The sequence below is a fragment of the Pectinophora gossypiella genome, chromosome 17 (assembly GCF_024362695.1).
Source record: "Pectinophora gossypiella chromosome 17, ilPecGoss1.1, whole genome shotgun sequence".
NCBI classification, from domain to species: Eukaryota; Metazoa; Arthropoda; class Insecta; order Lepidoptera; family Gelechiidae; genus Pectinophora; species Pectinophora gossypiella.
In genome coordinates, this window is record NC_065420.1 from 2,379,048 (window position 1) to 2,400,715 (window position 21,668).

At 38.7% G+C, this 21,668-nt stretch overlaps 3 protein-coding genes across 5 annotated transcripts in view; 1 reads left to right on the forward strand and 2 right to left on the reverse strand.

Moving 5' to 3' along the window:
• The window catches only part of LOC126374356 (peroxisomal leader peptide-processing protease), a 133,744-nt gene that overhangs the window by 38,713 nt on the left and 73,363 nt on the right, over positions 1–21,668 (reverse strand). The window contains exon 1 of one of the 2 annotated variants that reach the window (XM_050020964.1): positions 4,779–5,010. The exons of the other annotated variant lie outside the window; for it this stretch is intronic. Within the exon in view, the coding sequence (XP_049876921.1) occupies positions 4,779–4,780 (2 nt within the window). The 5' untranslated portion in view covers positions 4,781–5,010. Of the gene's footprint in view, positions 1–4,778; positions 5,011–21,668 lie in introns of those variants that run through there. 2 annotated transcript variants of the gene reach the window in all.
• Positions 1–21,668, reverse strand: part of LOC126374327 (NF-kappa-B essential modulator) — a 149,304-nt gene that overhangs the window by 14,219 nt on the left and 113,417 nt on the right. The gene's annotated exons all lie outside the window — the stretch shown is intronic.
• LOC126374497 (CHH-like protein) overlaps positions 1–21,668 on the forward strand; it is a 103,215-nt gene that overhangs the window by 2,230 nt on the left and 79,317 nt on the right. Inside the window, exon 1 of one of the 2 annotated variants that reach the window (XM_050021171.1) lies at positions 3,158–3,578. The exons of the other annotated variant lie outside the window; for it this stretch is intronic. The gene's annotated coding sequence lies outside the window, so the exon portion shown is untranslated. Of the gene's footprint in view, positions 1–3,157; positions 3,579–21,668 lie in introns of those variants that run through there. 2 annotated transcript variants of the gene reach the window in all.

The window sequence follows — 21,668 nt, forward strand, 5'->3', positions numbered from 1 at the left end:
TGTATTAAATATATCTTTTGAACACTCAATAACCCAATTTAATGCTGTTTAGATACATAGGTTAATAAATACCTTATCATATTCTCTCAGACTATTCTCTTGCAATACTTTTTCAACTGTTTTCAACTGATGAAATAGTGAGGATATTTGCCAAGACACCATGACATGATTAAAACACATAATAACGGGTTCTTACCGCGTTTAAATGGGGATATGAGACTCCCTACATGACATGTCCTACAATCAATAACACTTATAGAGTTATTCATAATTCATAAATAATGGTCGTGATTTCACCATTAAGTGCATACGTTTCACAAGCGTTAATCAGCTAGAAAAAGGCAGGGTTTTGCACGCCTGTGATTGGTGGAAAAAGGTGGTGTGACCGCCGAGCCGCCTCGCGCGTCGTCACTGCTTCGTTGCACCTTCCCATAATATCAGGTAGTTAATGAAATCTGTTTCCAACGTCCACACATTAGAATAAGATTTTAATACCGAAGCATTCCTGATGATGAGAGAGATGAGATGGTACTAGGATTGCTTGACGTGACGTGACTTATTGTAGACTTGCTTCGAATGGCATTATCTACTCGGCTGGACATGAGTTTGCGTAAAACTCAAAATACTATATGAAATTAAAGGTAAAAGGGTTTTCGATATCATATCAATTAGCAGTTTACAAGAACATTCATATACCTAAGTGTGTGTTATATTTACCTACCTACTGCTGTTGAGGATAAATTATTTGAAAGTTAACAATAATACTAAGATCAAATAGATTGTAAAAGATGATGAAGATGAAGAACAACACAGTGACACAGATACTAGATGAATTCACGCTACTATTATTCTCATTGTATCCAGCTAAGAAACACACTCAGATCATGTTGTTGGAACCAGTAAATACAAAGGGTGATTTTAATAAACTGAAAGGAACACGATTGTTTAGGTTTACGAAGAAAAATATTGATTGATTAATAGATTGAAAGTGTATTACAAAGCGCTGCGATAAAACACTACATTCTAGTACGTAATAGGTACATGAACAGTTAGAAATTATTCGTATTCTTCGATATTCGAGAAATAGTGTTAAAATCGCAATCTATTTTGTAATATGCTGCAATACCAAATTTTACGATACAGATTAACGTCGTGCCGTTTGAAAGAACGTAGCCTGTAGACGACGAAATCGTGGATTGGCTAAGGAATTCAGGTTGCTTTAATTAACAGAAAGCATTCACTACCAAGTTTCTAGACTTTGTTGGGAACTTGGAAACTCGGATTATTTTTCCTTATCTGTCTCTAAGTATCTTTAGAAACGTGTTCAAGGGAACTTTACTAGCGAAGGCATACCGTCGCTATTTCAAGATCATTGTCCTCAATACGTCTCAACGACAAATGAATTCTAAAGTGATCACCTGATGACCTTAAGAGTAAGTTGCGTGTTGATTGCAGGCATCCTCGATCAAATTCGACGACCTCAGACTTTATATTATAGTAAAACAGAGAGTACAGATTTGTATGTACCTTGTGTCCTGGCATTGTATTTTGGCATGATTTATTTTTAGACCCCTCACTTTTCCTTTATCTATTATCTATTTTGCTTAGTGATTGTCGAATTCGTTTTCGAATTCATGTTTGCATCATAAATTATTATCACGTGCTCAGTGAAGTGGGAAAGGAAAACATCTTGAGGAAACCCACATTCCCGACAAATGCATATTCGGAGGTATGTGTCTAACCTGTATCGGGCTAGTTTTCCCTTTACGGGTTGGAAGGTCAGGCAGTCGCTTCTGTAAAAAACCGGACCTGTCAAATCTTTAGGTTAGGCAAAGTGGACCCTGTAAAAAACGGGATATCGAATTTGTTTCGGATTTTATCTATTTTGCTTATTGATTACTTGCGTGTCACATCACAACGCATCGAAAAAAATTTAACAACATGTAAGAAATAAACGTTTGGGGTCTAAAGGCTGTCACAATTATCGAGATTGAGACCTATAAACGAAGAGAAATTCCACATAAACAAAGTCACGGGTATTCGTAACACAAATATCTCATCGCAGCTATGTTAAGCCGGCACACTATACGTTACGGCCGTATTATCATCTGATTTACATGACCCGTTAGATCCGGTTTCTTGTGGATTACAGCGGTTTCGTCTTTCTCGGATTACAGGAACATTTCAGCATCTACCGCTACGCTGTCATTCCGGGTATAGATTACTTGAGATAAGATTGTTGAACGTTGTCGCAATTATGCAATACCAGACAAGGTTAAACAATACGTATGGTTGTTTGAAACAGTTACCGGTTAAACAATATTGCAGTTGGACAGTTCTGAAAATAATGTATGTAAGAAGCGAGTTTGAACATGATATATTTAGAGTAGCTTCGTAATGTTAACCATAGATGCATAACCAGTGTCTTTTTGTTTTGATGAGCCAGCATAGTTTTGCCAAGCATTTCCCAGCGGTTCCTGTGTGAATTATGAACGGAAGTGGTCGGCTTCAGAGCTTCGTTTAACTGTTCAATTGAGCAAACGAGCGTGAGTAACCCTAGATCCGGTCCCGTGACCGATCCCTTCGTCGGCCTCTTAATGCTCTTGTTCCTAAGACCAATTGCCATTTTCTAATAATGACTGATTTACGTCAGTCAACGTCAATTTGGTGATGTTTTGCTGCGCCAAAGTATAAGGGAACACCGGTGTTTTGAGAGCGACATAGGAATATGCCATCCTAATTTACACGTTGCCTGATTCACAGTTAAATATTTTATCTTAGTTCAACCCAACGTTACTAAGCGGTCAGGAATCCAAGACTTTCTAACAAAATGTTAAGAGTTCAAGTACAAGAGTCATTGTTTGCACAAACTATTGTTCGAACCAATATTTTCACAAGCACACATGGACGCATTACTCATTGTTTAAACATAGCAAATGGTCACATGAGTAAATGTGGACGTTGCACAACTCAAAGGACATACTTCGCCCCCAAATTTCTTGGTGCCACTCACACGTTTATCGCTCCTAGCAATTTAAGAAGACACAAGCGTTACGATAAGCCCACGACACGACAATACAATAATGGTCGCTCTTTTGCCTAATGGGCCGCATCCTGCGCGGCCCAGGCGCAGTCCAGTCAATGCTAAGAGCCCGCTTCTCTCGCTCCTCTTTACTACGTAGTTTCATTCTTCCAGAAGCTAAATTTTATGCCGCACTTGTTTAATCGTGTCTAAGATCGTAGTGCAATCTCTTTCCGCGTTATTGTCGACATCCCCGCGTGGGTTTGGGCTACATGACGTGTAACTGACGCGATATAGCGATACGATACGCCGGCGTCGTCCAACGAACGATGTTGGTGGTTCGATAACGAAAACGATCTTCTTTCCTTCCTTGGATGCAGTGTTGAGGATGAAGTGACGTGTTTTTCACGAGGGAATTCTGTTGCTGGTGGTTTGTGACGGACATGCCTAAATTCCGCAGCGTGGTTTATACTACAAAGAAAAAGAAGTCACTTTCGCCGGCTCGCCCGTTGAGTCACACAAGGAGTTACATTAACTTGATGCGATAACGTTTTAGGTGAGTTTGGTTTGTTTAAACTTTTGCCCATTAGTGTTAAGTGGGGTTAACGTTTCTAGCCATATTTCAAGAGACAAGTGTGCCTCTATTACATTTAAGAGAGAATGTACACTAGTTTCTAATTGATAGATGGGTTAGGCAAGCAGATATTTAAAATTTATATAGTATTGTTGTAAAAATATTATTAGGTAGTAACCCAGGTACTTGTACATATTTCGGCACTGGCATCGTTTGCACCAGAACGCGAACAAAAAATTATGTGCATTGACTAAACCTAATAATTAGGTACCTATGTAGGTTAATACAAATGAGGAAGTGCTAGTAAGAGTAAGGGAAAAGAGACAAATACTGAGAATTATTGAGGACAGAAGAGGCAAGATGATTGGACACCTAATAAGACACGACGAATTCATTAAAAACATCATAGAAGGAAAGCTAGAAGGAAAGAGAGGAAGGGGAAGACCAAGAAGAGCTTACATGGAACAGATTAAAGAAAAGGTTAACGTCGTGTCTTATAGGGAAGTCAAGGAATTGGCCTTTGATAGACTGGAATGGAAAATGCTACACCGACAAGAGCGTGGCTCTTAAATTGATGATGATGTAGGTTAATATTTTATTTTAAATTTTAATTTATTTTATTTTATATATTATTTTATCGTAACTATAGGTTTTATTGGCTGAAATAAATGATTATTTAAGAAAATGGAAGAGATACCTACTTATGTTCGGTTTATCTTAATTTTATGACTCACATGCATCAGACTCATGGTGGTGGCGTAGTGCTAGATTCACACACGATTCGTAAGGTGCAGTCATCCAACAGGTTGAATACCTACCTTTATCCTATTTACTCCTCTATCTACTCCAAAAATAATATGGCTTGAAGAAAAATAGCAGATAAAATAATAAACAATGAAATGAAACGTAATTTACGGACAATTATGGACACCCGAGTATACAATAGTACATGCCTACCTACCTGGTAGTAGTAATAATGTAACATTATTTTTCTGACACATTTGTTTATATTTGAATTTAGAAGTAGGGAAAGACAATTAGCATCTCTTCCAACTTCCATTTGTGAGTTAATAAATAAATACTTATTCAAAGATTACAATAATTTGGACAATAGAGTGAGGAATGAATAAAACTGATGGATGTTTAGTTCCTTATGAGTAAAATAATTAAGCTTTTACTTACATTTCTAACAACTTTGTTTACACTTTGAGGTTATGTTGTTTACAAAGTCCAGTTGAGAACTGCACTTTATTCAACAAACGTCACTGATCAGAAGATCTCCACTAATACTCACTATGAACACTAAATATCTCATTATAAATGATTTTACACGTACACAGTGAATATACATAATTATTTATTCTTATCAGCTGTTCAACTTTGTAAATTCTTACGAGAAGTTGCAAAGCAGCGTTCGACTATGTCGTGTCACTGTGGTGTTATCATTTCGTTCGCTAGCTAGCTAGCGCTTTACGTAGTTCTCACTAAATCCGTAAGATGGCGCTGTTCTGTATTTTAGCTTGCGACTAGGTCGTAAATCGGCCAAACAAAAAACAATTAATTTTCAGGGAAACATTGCGGACATTTTTTCGGACAGATTGGTTTAATTGGTTTTAAACCGGCCTTACTTCTAAAGCCAGGTATATACTTATTGTAAGTAAATAAAATAGCTATAAGATAATGTGTGTTCCCATTCATGTTACGAATACTGACTTGAGGTGAATGATTCAGCTCATAATTTTGATAACAGACATAGGTACAGGGTGTTAGCGACATCGTAACGAATAATAAGAGGGATGATTCAGACCATAATTTGAGTTTAATATCAAGTGGAATTCTCCGTCGCAAAATTCATTTCTTTTAAATTCTATACTTTTGCAATGGAAAAATCCACTTGATATTAATTCAGAATAATGGGCTGAATCATCCCTCTCAGTGTTCGTTACACACCAAGTAGTTAATGCCATCTGCGGCAAATCTACAATACCTAAGTCACGTCAAAAAAAAAGTTACAAGTAGGTACAAGTACGTACGCCATACAAGTAAGTATATTGTATGGTTGTTTTGTTAGTGACCACCGTAACGAATATTGAGGGGAATGATTCAGCTCATAATTCTGAGTTACTATCAAGTGGAATTTCCTGTCGGAAAATCCATGAAAATTTTAGTGTTCTTAATATTTTCAGTTCCATACTTTTGCGACGGAACATTCCACTTGATATCAACCCCAGAACCACCTCTCATCATTTCGTCACGGAGTCACTAACATCCTGTGTATTAGGTAAGTAGGTATCCCATCAAAAACATAAATGTGAAATGAGAGCCCAGTTCAATATTATGATAATTATATAGCCTTGGTTTTTGACTTCAACGGCAAAAGAAGTGAGATCTAAATGGGTGCTAAGTTCAATGGTCAGTCCTGATCAATTATTGACGCTACAGCTTTGGTGCCATAGTAATAAATGCTCAGACGGATAACTTCTAAGGATATTATATACCATTATTGATACTTGGCCGGCACTTTATATTTTCACTAAAAATGTATGAAACATATAGTTTTTTTTAATTCGAATAAAATCGAAGATATTGACTCTACAGCTTTGGTGCCATAGTAATAAATGCTCAGACGGATAAGATCTAACGGAATATAGCAAAATTATTTTTTGGCCGGTACTTGACTTCTGGGCCGAAATCCGAAATATAATTCATTATGAAAGCTAATACACGGTGCTTCTCGCCAGTTCTGTTACTTGCTGAACTTGGCTTGACACGCTCCCGCGTGTCTGGATATTGTGGAATTCCATGTTTCGCGAAAATTCCCGATAAAAATTAATTAAACCGTCAATGCAGTCACACGGTCAATAAAATACGAGGTGAATACGCAACCAAGTTGCCATAATAACTCTTGGAATCATTTGTCAGGATTCTATCGTTTTGAAAATGAAAAGAAAACTAATTGGTACTGCAAATTGTTTACGTCAATTAACTTTTACAGTTATGTAGTCTCTGATAAGGACTTGCTAAAATTTTCTAGTTTTTGTAGGAACCAAATAAATAGCATTATCCCGTTTTTTACAGGGTTCGCTTACCTAACTTGCAGATTTGACAGGTCCGGTTTTTTACAGAAGCGACTGCCTGTCTGACCTTTGGGAAAAACCAGCCCAAATACAGGTTAGGTCATCAAAATGCATTTCTCGGGAATGTGGGTTTCCTTACGATGTTTTCCTTCACAGTGGTGAAGGTAAACATCGTAAGGCTCAGTGGAGCACCAAATAAAAATTTTTTGGACGTGATTTATTGTAGATTTGCCGCAGATGGTATTAACTACTTGGCCGGACAAATGGAGAGCGCTGAGGGCTCTCACCCGGTGCAAAATTTAAAACAACAGGCCTGAGGGTGCCCAGTTGCGCGCGAATCTCGGCTTAGGGCGTCGTCTGAGAGGAAGAATTACCATGCCATTTGCTATGTACTTAATTAAGAGACTTTTTGTAATTATTTCTTTTTATTTTGGTGCAATAAAGTGTATTTGTATTTGTATTTGAAGAATATTTGAACCTTAGTTGGTCGATAGCGATAAGCGCTGAATGAATGAGGAAAAACAATTACATGAAATTCATAGATTACGACACTGAAACCTTTGATGGGTTAAAAGTGTGTCAAGTTCACGTCTGGTAGATTTTAGAATAGTGATAGGGGGTAATCTTTTCCATTATACATAAGATCACGGCTATTTCGCATTGGGGTAGGCAGAGACCACGGAATTCCACTTACTACGATCCATACCACACCATTTTACACAACGTGATAAATATCTAAATAATGCAGCGGTTTTAAAAAGAATTAGCTCTGCCCACCCCGATAAAGATGCCGTGCGTGTGTTTATACGTATGAAATGTATGAATGATTAATTTCCATCTAAGTAGTAGCTACCTATTTGCATCGCAGCATCTAGTATTAAAGTTTATAATGGAATAAATTTCTAACGCCGAGTTGATAACAACTTCTGCTTATATTATCTTATAAATGTTGTTATACATACATACATACATACATAAACTCACGCCCGTAATCCCTAATGGGGTGGGCAGAGCCACAAGTAATCAAAGACAACTTGCAGCCACTGTTGATACGATGTCGTAAGCTGGATATGATAAACCTTATGGTGATAAGGGATCAGCCTATCGCCCATAACATTAGTCCATCATGTTAGAGGACACAATCCCTCTGTCGGTTTTTACGACATGCCCGGGAAGACAAGCAGCTGAACGTGTTCTATGTTGTTATGTTAAAAGTTAATCCCATAACATATGATATAACGTAGCAAAAACTCTGAGGAATAGGCGGGATATATCACAACCCACACGATAGAAGGAGAAGGAGAAGTTGAACCTACTAGTGGACCGATGTGCAATGCGGGATGACGTCAGCTGGGCTAACCTTAAAATGTTAGCTGTCACTTTTGAGCATACCTGGTTTTCTTATACCATGGTTTATAGGATGTCAGTGAGTGGTACAAATAATTAAGAGTCCAGGAGGGACTACATTATGGGCACACCCCATACATAAACTCACGCCTATTTCCCACCGGGGTAAGCAGAGACTATAGAATTCCATTTGCTTCGATCCTGACACACTTCTCTTGCTCCCTCCACATTCATCAATCGCTTCATACACGCACGCAGAGTAGATCGTATTGAACCTTTTCTAAGGACATCTCCAATTTGGTCGTCGTAAGTCCTTCTCGGTCTTCCTCTGCCAGCCCTACCATCAACTTTCGCTTTATATACCGCTGCACACCGCGGACACATCATACAAACGACCTCATTTTACACAGACACTACACATTGACGTTTTCGCACACGCGCATCTGTGTGTGTGACGTCTGACGCCATACTATTCAAGACTAAACTATGTTCGACGGGGGTGAGGTAAACCTAGCTCAGACGCGGGTGGGAGCGGAGAGTTGCCGTTGTATTCGTAGTATTATTCCTTGTTCTATGGGTATCCTATGGGTTTATTCTGACGTCATAGTTCCTGATACTGCTGTGCTACGCTCCAATGATGATTAATTACAACGATGACGTACGTTTCAATTAAAGACATTGTTATCTCATCTTGCATCTAATCAATGATGAATGACACAGCTGTTTGTCTCTGACGAACTAAATAGCTAACTAGAATGCACTGTTTAATAATGTTTTACAAGAATCATTTATTTATAGTGCCTACATAACTAATTATAGGTAGAAATATTCGTATCTCGTCGAGGAAAACGGTATACATTTCATTCATAAATCGCTCTGCTGGACTAAAGGAAAAAATTAAAATTTAAAAATCCCGCGACCAGAAAAAAAGTACGCTAACAGCAGACCTCAGTGGTTCCAGAAGACATTAGTGTTTCAAAGGTCAGATCCCACATATGCTTGCAAGCAAACTGAGCGTGTAACATTCCTATCACACCTAAAAAACGACCTGATGACCTTGAAAACCTGAACCGATTTCCACCAAACATAGCTAAGAACACTCTCGACTGATATACCTTTCAAACAAAAAAAAACATATTAATTTGGATCATCCGTTTGGAAGCTGCGATGCCACAGACAGACACATACACAATTACACAGACACGTCAAACTTATAACACCCCGTCGTTTTTGCGTCGGGTGCTAAAAACAAGGAATGTGTTCATTCAGTTTTTTATCATACGCATAGCATATTGAAAACGAGGGCTTTTGCCGTTAAAAAACTATCTACTTATACTAATATTATAAATTGGAAAGTGCATATGTGTGTGTTTATTTGTCTTTCACGGCAAAATGTTCGGTTTTTTACAGAAGCGACTGCTTGTCTGATTTTCTAACCCACGAAGGGAAAACCAGCCCAATACAGATTAGGTCACATACCTCCGAAAATGTTCTAGCCATAGAGGCGGCCAATCAGCTCGCGACACTTAACACTTCAGGACCCCAATTTCCCTCAATCAGCGCTTATCGCTATCGACCCACTAGGGTCGATTAATTCTTTCAAACATTTCTCCTCTCAGACGACGCCCTGAGCCGAGGTTCGCGCCTAACTGGGCACCCTCAGGCTTGTTGTCTTAAACGTTGTACCGGGTGAGCCTTCAGCGCTCCCCATTTGTCCGGCCAAGTAGTAAATGCCATCTGAAAAAAACCTTTGTTCTTCGATATTACTAACTAAATAATTAAGTTTTCTTTGGAAATCAGCATAACTAATCAAAACAAAAAGTATAACTCAGGAGATTCGCCTTAATCCTGTCAATCTCAAATGGGATCTCGTCATAATATGCTTCGGGATTGATCCCGAAAAATTAGACGAGATCTCGTGAGATCGGGATTGCATTCCCTAGTAGATACATTTATTATTCCCAAAAAGGTGGCATGGAAAATGCTGCACCGACAAGAGCGTGGCTCTTAAATTGATGATGTTGAGTTGTTGAGATACATTGTGAAAAAATATGCGACGCAAAAGTGTTACAATTACAAGCAACTTGCAGATATTGGATTACTAGTGGAAATTCTGAGGCGGAAAAATACCATGGAATAACTTATTGGTGTAGAAGGGAATAGGATGACCAATTCATAACTGTACCCAAGTGATCTAATTTTCCTGTAAAATCCGAAAATGTTCCGCACTCTGTAATTAGGCGCTTTATAAGGTTTCCATTATGGTGTCTTAGGAATAAAAATGAACTTTGTTTTTCATATTTCGATTTACTTTTTTTTGCTTCGCGTCGTGTAAAAACGCCATCTTTAGATCTGTCTTTATTTAGTAATCAGAATTTCATAATTTATCTTTGATCTAGGAAAATACTTGATGTAGGGATACTTAGATGGTTCAAGACAGAGAAAAATACTTGGATGGTGGCGAAGGACAGGAGTCCTAGTACGGCTTTGAAATAGACTACTCTGGGCGCCATCCCACTCGCGTCACACAGAGTACTGCGGGGCGGAATGCAAGAGGGAAACCACTGCTCTATTTTTCCCTAAAAAATAGCATGGAGAATGCTACACCGTGGCTCTTAAATTAGTGATGTGTGAGATGGTTCAGACATTCAAAGAGAATGAATGAAAGTAGACTTACGAAAACAATTTATGATGCGGGTGTAAATAGTGGAATTGGAAGAGGAAGGTCTAAGCGAATATTCTCACTTTGGATACATTCACGGGAACGGCGGACCACTGAGTGGAACATGGCGACCGCTGCGCTTCGTAGCAGTCCGCCTGATGACCACCTTAGGCCATAAGTCACACCTAAATGTTCTTATCATACCTAAATGTTCCTTTCTAGGAAGTAAATACGTATTTTTCCTCAACGTTTATCTTGATGGATTGCCAGTAATGCCTCAGGCAAATTGGTTTACCTTTAGTCAGTGACACAGCAATATCTACATATTGCATCATTATTTGAAATCTTCACATCTTCGAAAGAAAGAGCCTTAGGTCGAGAGGAGTGGAAGAAAGGGATAGAAGCCTTTGCCTTGCAGTGGGATGATGTGGGCTAGTAATAAAAATAATAATAATTGAATATTTAAGCACTAAGAAAGTAATATTGCTATTTGACATTTGTTTGCATTGCGCACTTACTTTTATATGCGCAAATGTCAAATTCCGGTTTTTTACAGAAGCGACTGCCTGTCTGTTCTTTCAACCCGCGAAGGTAAAACCAGCCCAGTACAAGATAGGTCACATACCTCCGAAAATGCATTCCTCGGGAATGTGGGTTTCCTCACCATGTTTTCCTTCACCACGTTATATAATCATTTATGATCCCAACATGAATTCGAAAACAAATTTGACAATTATTCGGTTTGGGCCTGTGCTGGATTCGAACCCAACTGGGCGACCACGACTCTTCTCAATTGAATCAACCAACAGCTTCTTCGAAACTTCTCCGACAAATGACATAATAATAATAATAATAAAATATATTTATTTACCAAAAACATTTTTAACAAGTTACATAAAGAAACAATATAAGTTGAAGTTATACATAGTCAATGCTTTCCTGCCTTCTAAACTAGGGGAACCTGTGTCTTAGGAGGCATGATTTAAGGATGATTATTTTTTATTATTGATAGGTAATGTTTTTTATCGTACAGTTAAATAAATGTTCTAATAGTTTTTACCGTTAATCTTTCATGTTCCTACTTTAGCATATGATTAACTAAGTACTTCAGTGCGCAGAGTAATGATTGTTTTATTTTATTTAAAAATATATTTGATTCCCGTACACATCATCTAATTTTATTTGAAACTCTACCTGTCATTTTCTTATCTGCTGAAAAAGAAAGGGACAGGTAATAGACACGCATAAAATTTATAGAACACACGTCAGTTATAGGCAGAAATAAATAAAAAACCCTTCTAAAATTTTATATTGCCCAATGAACCGACAGAATTAAGTTAACAGCACACGTCGAACGGGTTGCATATGAGCGACATGTTTATTTTATTCGCCTGGGTTATTCATTCATTTTAATATGAACAGTTGTCAATCTTCCGTCTCTTTCCATTTCGGCGGATAAGAAAATGACGGGTATAACTTAAAATCACCATAAACATAAAATAATTATGATGAACTTAAAATAAAATTGGAAGGTGACTGCAGGAATCGGGGCCATTATAGGCTTGATTCCTGGACATGCGTAAGTAAAAGACAGATTTATGATCGAACCATAGACAATACAAAGTAGTATGGTGTCATAGGTTCCGAAAAACATCGGCGTGTGAAGGACGTAATATACGATCATTACGACCCGATTACTCTAGCCATAGAAGCGGCCAATCAGCTCGAGACAAAACCGACTTCAAATTTTATACCGGGTGAGAGCGCTCAGCACTCCCATTTGTCTGGCCAAGTAGTTAATGCTATCTGAGACAAATCAACAATAAGTGACATCAAAAAATCTTTTCACGATATCCCAGAGAAAACTAAATAAGATTGATAAAATAAATTTTCCTTGAATTATGTACTTCATCATCATTAATTTAAGAGCCACGCTCTTGTTGGTGTAGCATTCTCCATTCTTATCTATCAAAGGCAAATTCTTGCACTTCCTTATAAGACACGACCTTCTCTTTAATCTGTTCCATGTAAGCTCTTCTCGGCCTTTCCCTTCCTCACTTTCCTTAAATTGTTGCTTCCCTTCTATGATGTTTTTTAATAAATTCGTCGTGTCTTATTAAGTGTCCATTCATCTTGCCTTCTCTGTCCTCAATAACTTTTAATATTTGCCTTTTTTCCCTTACTCTTACTAGCATTTCCTCATTAGTAACCTTCTCTGCCCATTTTATTCTTTCCATCCAACACTTCGAGGTAGGTACTTATCTGTTTTTAATTACTCTGTACGTGGCGTATAAGAGCAGACGCTTTTTTGCTATCAATCGCTATTCACGTCATATCTTTTGGAATCAAAGTCTGGTTGGATTATGTGTGGTTTGCAGTTTTTTGTCTCGTTACTAAGTGTATCAACTAGAGGATATAATAATATGTTTTAAAGCTAAGGATTCACTATAGAAATCTACCTAGCTGATCGATCACATATCCCAAACGGTTTATCATCTAGTGGTTAGAGCGTGGGGCTCACGATCCGAAGGTCCGGGTTTGATTCCCTTTGGAGTGGGGACATTATCGAAATCACTTAGTGACACTGTTTGGCTAGGACATTGTATGCTGAATCATCCGATTGTCCGAAAAAGAAAGATAATACCGTGCTTTTGAAGGCACGTGCTACTACGTGCGTGTTACTAGCCAAACACCTACACCAACCCGTACTGAAGCAGCGTGGTGGATGGAGTATGCTCCCTCCCTACCTTCCACGCTTGAAGACGTATTTAATAAATAAAAATAATTATGATTAATTTCTCTAAAAACGATGTATTATAGCATTAGAAATATCTTTTAATAAATGTACTTACAGGGTGTTAGTGACATCGTAACGAAAACTTTAAGGGTGATTCAGGCCATGATTCTTAGTTAGAATTTTCCGTCGCAAAAGTATGGAACTGAAAATAATTAAAAATACACTAAAATTTTCATGAGTTTTCCGACAGGAAATTCCATTCTACTTGATATCAACTCAGAATCATGGTCTGAACCCCCTGAGTATTCGTCACGATGTATCACTAACATCCTATATCCATCTTAGAACTTCTACCCCCCTATACCCTACTTCACATCACTTCTATACTCTTCTTACGGTATACCTTATTAGGAACTACGTGTGTACAGTCATGAGCAATATAATGTGCCCACTTTAGGACTTTGTCGCACTAACATATTTGACATTTAGTGAGACTTACAGTTCAATTTGTCAAAAAAGTTAATGTGACATGGTACCAAATCGTATACGTACATATTAATGCTCGTGACCGTAACTTCATGTATTTATGTTTACTGAACAACCGGTCGCTTATCGCTACGGTGTGCACGCAACTTTACCTGCCTTACCTACTAAGCGGATGTAAAATTTTTGCGAAGTACAATGTCACAAAAAGTTACGGGACCTATTACGGGACACGGTTCTAGGTGAGACAAGTAGGTTTAAGTCACGTGCACTTACGAGACATTCTTTTAATAACGAGTTAAAAATCTTTGTGAAAAATTTTAAGTCTGTATAAAAAAATCCTCCAACATGATGTCGTTATGTCCTCTAACATGATGGACTAATGTTATGGGCGATGGGCTGATCCCTTATCACCATAAGGTTCATCATATCCATCTTAGGACTTCGTATCAACAGTGGCTGCAAGTTGTCTTTGATTACTTGTGGCTCTGCCCACCCCATTTGGGATTACGGGCGTGAGTTTATGTATGTATGTATAAAAAAATGCATTAAGCGCGCTTAAAAATTCAAAGTCCTAAAAAAACCTAAAAGTCGGTCTCATTTGTTCCCAGATTTTATCATAAGAATTTGAAAAACAAAGTATATTAGGTTTACCTTTTTTGGGAGCATTATGTTAGGTGTAACAAAATCGAGACGAAAAAGCAATTTCTAGACACCAAAAGCTCTATGGAGCTCTTTTTCAAAAACGTAACTCCCCATTTAAAAAAATCTTACTTAACTTAAAGTCTCTGTAGTAATGTGGTATATTGGCATAAGAAGCATCTGAACCTGGGAGCGCCGGTTCTAACCCCGGTACTGGACTTGCACCAATGAGTTTTTAATTTATCTTAAAAAAGCGCAGTTTTCACTAAGACAGTTGGCTTGACCATTAAAGACGGCGATACTACTTTAACTACTTATCACGTTGGTCTAACAGAAAGCTCGGTGAGGTGTGGTTACTTAAGCAAGATGTGTCTCTTGACTAATTGGGATATATAGTCAAGCTTATGTTATTTATGTTTATGTTAAGTACTTACTTACAGTGCATCAGTTTCGGCAATCTATTTCCGATTACAATCGAATGCTAATTTCTATGTTCATGAATTAAAGTCCCTTATAACATTACACTATGGTAAGTATTCACCATTTGGCCGGAAAATGAAGCGTGGGTTTTTTTTTTTTTGACGTGACTTATTGTGGGTTTGTCTCAAATAGCATTGACTACTTGGCCGGACAAATGGGGAAACACTGAAGGCTTGTGTTAAAACATGTGAATTATAAGTGACTGTGGCTTTTACATAAAACAATTACGAATGATAAAGTGTCTTAAACTTTGAAGGTCGACCACTTTTGCTTATATATTCATTATACTATATTATTTTAAATATAAACGTATGGCACCAACTTTTTTGTATATACTTAAACAAAGAATTAGTAAACTCTGCGCGACAATTGCAGTTAAATCGGCATAAAAATTGAAAATTGTTGGAACAGATTTTTCTCAAAATAAGTACATTTTTTCTTCGATCTGACCACAGCGTTTGACACGTTCTCTGTCCTACTGTCGTAGAATAAACAACGTTCTGTACTAGTAACTTCTTTAGAATACGGCGAATTACTTTATACTAGAATCGTAACCTCATTTTTTTTTTGGAATAAAAGAGTGTAAAGTATAAAAATAGGATAATGTGTAAGTAGAGACCTTTATATGTAGGTATGGTATTCCCCGAGGTAGTATCCTAGGCCCAGCCCTTTTCCTTGTGTCTATGAATAAACTTTATTCCTCCAATCAATGAGACAACTTTACAGAATGTTTTTGCAGAAAGTATACATTTTCTATATAAAATCGGTTCTTGGAATGCAGGTTCCTAGTACTTACATTATTTATTTTGTTAAATATAAATAAGTAAGTACTTAATAAACATAGGTACCTTTTTATTAGAGCATTCTTGACAAGTAAGACGGATTCCCATCCATAACTATAACTAAAAAAATTGCTGGATACTACGATCAAAGAGAAAATAAGTAGATTGGAAAATGTTGTCTCCAACGGGATTCAAACCTCACTTGTTAAGCTGACACGAGAGTGTTATTTTGTGACTATTATTCAACATTGGGGTCTAATTCCATATAAGGTATGGAAATTTGGGTTGCAGGAGGATGTGCAAATTTTTCGGTATATACGTACATATATGACGTCATTATGTTGATGGATCTTATTTTTTTTTTTGACATGATTTACCGTAGTTTTGGCATGAGTATTATAGACGATACGGCTCACCACCTATCACGTTGGTCTAACAGAAAGCTTGGTGAGATTTGGGTTCTTAGTTCATATTTCGATAGATGTGCCTCTGACTATCTCAATTGTATGTTGAGCGATAATTTACTGTTTGGAATTTTAAGATTTTCTATGTTTATGAATTATTGTAGATTTGCCGCAAATGGCATGAACTTGGTCGGATAATTGATGCCTACCCCACTTCCCTACGTACTATAAAATTACGTCAAATAGCTACTTATTTTTATTACTACTTAACGTTACTACTTAACGTTTCCACAATATAATCAGAACTTCTACGTAATAGTACTTGCCTACCCCTCGTGTCATTCCTTCACACAACACCGTTTTGTTTGTCTGCGACTTTTGTATAACAATATCACCATACAATAGTGGCTGTGGTGTTTACATTTCACCGTTCATAGGAACACTCAATGACTCCCGGTTATGTATAAAATAGTGCGTAGCGAGACATTCCAACAACACAACATACATCGACGCTTTTACAAGCAAACCGTTGAAAGTTTTAAGTCTATACAAAGTAATGTATGAAACAAATACAATTTCACGCGTAAGTATTTTTGTCAACAAAACGAACGCAGACTGCGCGTCGCGTCGGTACCAATTGTATCTACAAACAAATTTGGACTTTGTTAAAGAATGTGCTGGGGTATAATTCCTTTGGGTATTGTCAGGGAATTCCGCTAAAACAATTGTTTCAATGTTAGTCTCGTTCGTTTGTACAGGACATTCCCGATTATTCATACTATTAGATTCTTTATAAGGAGCCGAAGGGTCGATATCCTTTAGTTTGGGCATTTGCATATGACTACTGGAGTAGTATTTCGTAAGATAAGAGAACAATAGACTGGCCACGAGGGCATAAAATATCTTAGTACAAGGGGGTTAAATTGGCCACATCGAAGCAATTCATCTAGGAAACCAATATTGCTATTTGACATTTGTTTGCATTGCGCACTTACTTTTATATGCGCACATGGCAAATTGCAATATTGCTTTCTTAGATGAATTGCTTCGATGTGGCCATTCATACTGTATGACGTAAGAGCGAACCCCCCCGTTCTCAAATTCATGCTGTATGACGTAAGAGCGATCATAGTTACATGTGGAAGATATTTTGGCTTGTAAACAGCTAACAATATTACATCAGCCCGTTGCACCGGTCTTGACCTTACGAGTATGACGGGCAGTTAACTGGTACTAATACTTTCGCTAATAGCGCTGCTGATTTCAGTATGCACTATCTAATTTTAAGTTATACCTCTCATTTTCTTTCAAAACACGCTTACGTCGTTGTCACTGTAAGATCGGCCTCCGTGGTCCAGTGGTAGAGCGTTAGGCGATCCTCACACTGCCCCACATGATGCAGCGTAGCCCGTGGATGCGTGTTCTTCCGTTGCTTGTAAGTATCTCCGTTTGTATAGAAAACTCGCACAGCCTAACACACAGAAAATGCATCCACGCGCGTTCATGCGGATGCCAAATTACTGAATTGTATAACAATATTTTGTTTTTTTTTTAAGAACGTCTAGGGCCCTGGCCGAGATTTTTCTTGAAGCTTCTTTTCGAGGTTGTGACTGCGGTAGTTTTAGGCGGATGAGATGTTCGTTATGTAAAAAATGACGATTAAAATTATAATTATGTTACCTACTGAATAAACTTATTTTAGAATTTGAATTAAAAAGCCGGTCAAAGTCGAAGGAAAGAAGGGAAGGTCAAATTTCCGGGTAAGTCCAGAAAAAAAATCAGTTAAAATAATAAGACTGATTATACAGGAAATAAATGTACGAAACGTGATCCAAACCTGTACATACCTGATACAGAATGAGTCACATTTAATTGGAGTAGTTTTTGCTCCGTTTCGCTCTCAGTTTTACCTGCAACGGGATTACCTTCATGATTCTAAAGCGTGATTCATAGACAACAATGTTTCCTAAACCACACGAAAGTTTTCTCGGGGGTTTTTTGAGCTATCAATGACTAGCTAAAAATGATGAAATTGCGGCTTCCAAATACATCCCGCTTAGGGTCGGTACTGTAAAGTATCGGCGTCCAAAGGACGTAATATACGATCCCGACGACCCGATTACTCTAGCCATAGAGGCAGCCAATCAGCTCGCGACACCAAACACTTCAGGATACCGACCCCGCCGGCGTGGTTGACGATTTCCTTCAATCAGCGCTTATGGCTATCGACCCACTAGGGTCAAATAATTTTTCCAAATATTTTTCCTCTCAGGTTCGCGCCCAACTGGGCACCCTCAGGCCTGTTGTATTAAACGTTGTATCGGGCGAGCCTCGACCACGCAGGCGGGGTCTGTGGGAATTGGAGTAACCTCACATACGTACCTACATTTATGTACCTACTATTGAAGTGCGTAATCTCACCTCTAGCATAATAAATAAAAACTATCATATACTTAAACTTTATTTTTTGTAATGGCTAATTATCATAATTATACCTTCTTATTTGGTTGGCTGGGTTTGGAAAAAATCGTGAGGAAACCCACATTCCCGGGAAATGCATTTTCGAAGATATGTGATCTAACCTGTATTGGGGTGGTTTTCCCTTCACGGGTTGCACAGGTCAGACAGGCAGTGCTGTAATAAACCGGACCTGTCAAATCTTCAAGTTAGGTAAGCGGACCCTGTGAAAAACGGGATAAGGCTAGGGAGATGGTGATGGGTAACAGGTACACAGCGTCACATTGACATCCAGTGAGTGACATTCCCGGGAATGTTCCCATAGGGGAATGTGCCCATAGGGGAATGTGCCCACAGGGGAATGTTCCTATAGGGGAATGTGCCCATAGGGGAATGTGCCCATAGGGGAATGTTCATATAGGGGAATGTGCCCATAGGGGAATGTTCCCGTTGTAAAAACTCTTTAAATACACTGGCTGCTTTTCTAATTCAAATTGTTCTTTCTTGTACAGTCATGAGCAATATAATGTACCCACTATAGGACTCTGTCGCACTAACATATTTGACATTTAGTGAGACTTACAGTTCAATTTGTCAAAAAAGTTAATGTGACATGGTGCCAAAGTGTATACATATTAATGCTCGTGACCGTATTGTGGTCTTATCTGCCTAAAGTTAGGTAGCAAAGCTTTACCTATAAGTACATAAGTTTTGCGCCTTTTTGGGAACATTCCCAGTCTTCTATCCGGAACGGCCTCCGTGGTCCAGTGGTTGAGCGTTGGGCTCACGATCCGGAGGTCCCGGGTTCGACTCCCGGTGGGGACATATCACAAAAATCACTTTCTGATCCCTAGTTTGGTTAGGACATTACAGGCTGATCACCTGATTGTCCAAAAAGTAAGATGATCCGTGCTTCGGAAGGCACGTTAAGCCGTTGGTTCCGGTTACTACTTACTGATGTAAGTAAGTGTTCGTTACATGAGCCATGTCAGGGGCCTTTGGCGGCTCAATAGTAACCCTGACACCAGGGTTGATGGGGTTGGTACTCCACCTCACAACCCACACGGTAGAAGAAGAGATATTCCCAGTAACAGCAGATTACTGTTGACATCACAATCATGTACGGTCACGAGCATTAATATGTATACACTTTGGTACTATGTCACATTAACTTTTTTGACAGATTGAACTGTAAGTCTCACTAAATGTCAAATATGTTAGTGCGACAGAGTCCTATAGTGGGCACATTATTTTGCTCATGACTATACTTACCTAGGTATTATTTTTTATAACCTTTTATTGCTCATAGATAATTACTTCCTTGTTGATCGGACGCTAATAATCAGCTTAATATATAATTTGTTATTTTATTAGTAAAAATATTATAATGTGAATGATTCATTCATAATTTTAACACTTTCGGCTGAGCAACGTCATTATACGTCAAAATGAAAACACCAAAATCGACGCAACGTATATTCCCGTCAAAGAAAAAATATATTTTATTCCCACTACGTGATAGAGCGCTGACAGCCGATACTAATTTCTATTAGCTACGTCATTGCGCCACAACACATTAGATTCCCAAATCACTAGCGCCGCGCTGCATTCGTTTTTACCGTCATTTTATAGAGGTCACTCACACATACACATTTATTACGCATACAATCACAACGTTGATGGACGTCATCCTGTAAGCTCCGCGCCATTGTAAATGTCTTATGTGTCAATTTTACGTGATAAGAGCCGTACAACTTTACGTGATATCGTAATAAGCGGATACTTCATCAACAGATGTATTGGTGGCTCGTCCTGGGTCCCCGCTGCGTGCAGGGATGGAAGTCTGCTCAGCGTCTCATAAATGGCTACGTTACCACTTTCACAGCAACAGAATTTTTGGCAACTGTTACATCACCTCTGTACCTGCTATATTGCTCGCGCCTGCGGAGGGCCACTCGGTGCTTCCTGCGTCGCCGCAGATTGTTGATATTGTGGATAATTCTTAGTCATTGTCCTGCATCGCTACCACTTGTAGGCATAGAGAGTGACCCGACATCTCTTGTATTGCCACTGTTTGCTGATATATAGAGGATAATTCAGCATCTCGTCAATCTCGAAGTTATTCAAGAGATGCTAAAGTGAATAAGAGGTGGCTGGCGGGACGCAGAACGGTGCCTCCAGTGGGAACGTTGCCCGTCTCGTGGCCGTTCTCGAGAGAAACAACGACCAGGACGTCGAACATCGTCCTCAGTTACGGGTGCTCGGTAAGAAGTCTACAACGTGTGGGGGAAACATTTAATTGAATTTGAATACATTATAACAGAAGTAGACGGACCAAATTCAGAGCACCTGCAGAAACATTATCAAAATACAATGTTGGTACTATTATCTAATGTGGTTTTTCTCAATCACATGTAGCTCGAGGCGGTGTTTAGCGTCTTGGTACTCGTTGCCTGCTGGTTTGTATGTCGCGGGAGCGGCTTCGAAATGGGCGATGTTCTTAATACTTCTTGTTCTTGTTGTTGTTTGTTCTTATGAACTGTTTAGGTTCTTACTGAATATAATGTTCTGCGTTTTTCCGGGTGAGTCCCCATTTGTCCGGCTAAGCAGTTAATGCCATCTGCGGCAAATCTACAATATGTCACGTCAAAAAAAAAGTATTCTGCGTCTTGCTGGCTGCCTCTCGTTTGCTTGAACACTGTTCAGAGCTCTGGAATGACTGCGAAATTGTCGAGATGCTAGACTATTATCTATATCTGCAGATGTTGACGACGCAGAGGGTCCTAGGTTGCCCTCTGTATCAGCAAGCGATGGTCAGGCAGGAGATGCTGAATTAGTCTCTATATCTGCAGGCAACGCCGAAGGTATTGGATAGTCCGTAGTGTCTGCAGGTTGCGGTGACGCGGCAGGTGTTGGGTGGTTTTCTGCAGGCGCCAACAATCCAGAAGGCAGAGGGTGGTCCACGGCAGGTTCAGGTAGTGTTAACTGCAGTAACGTGCCT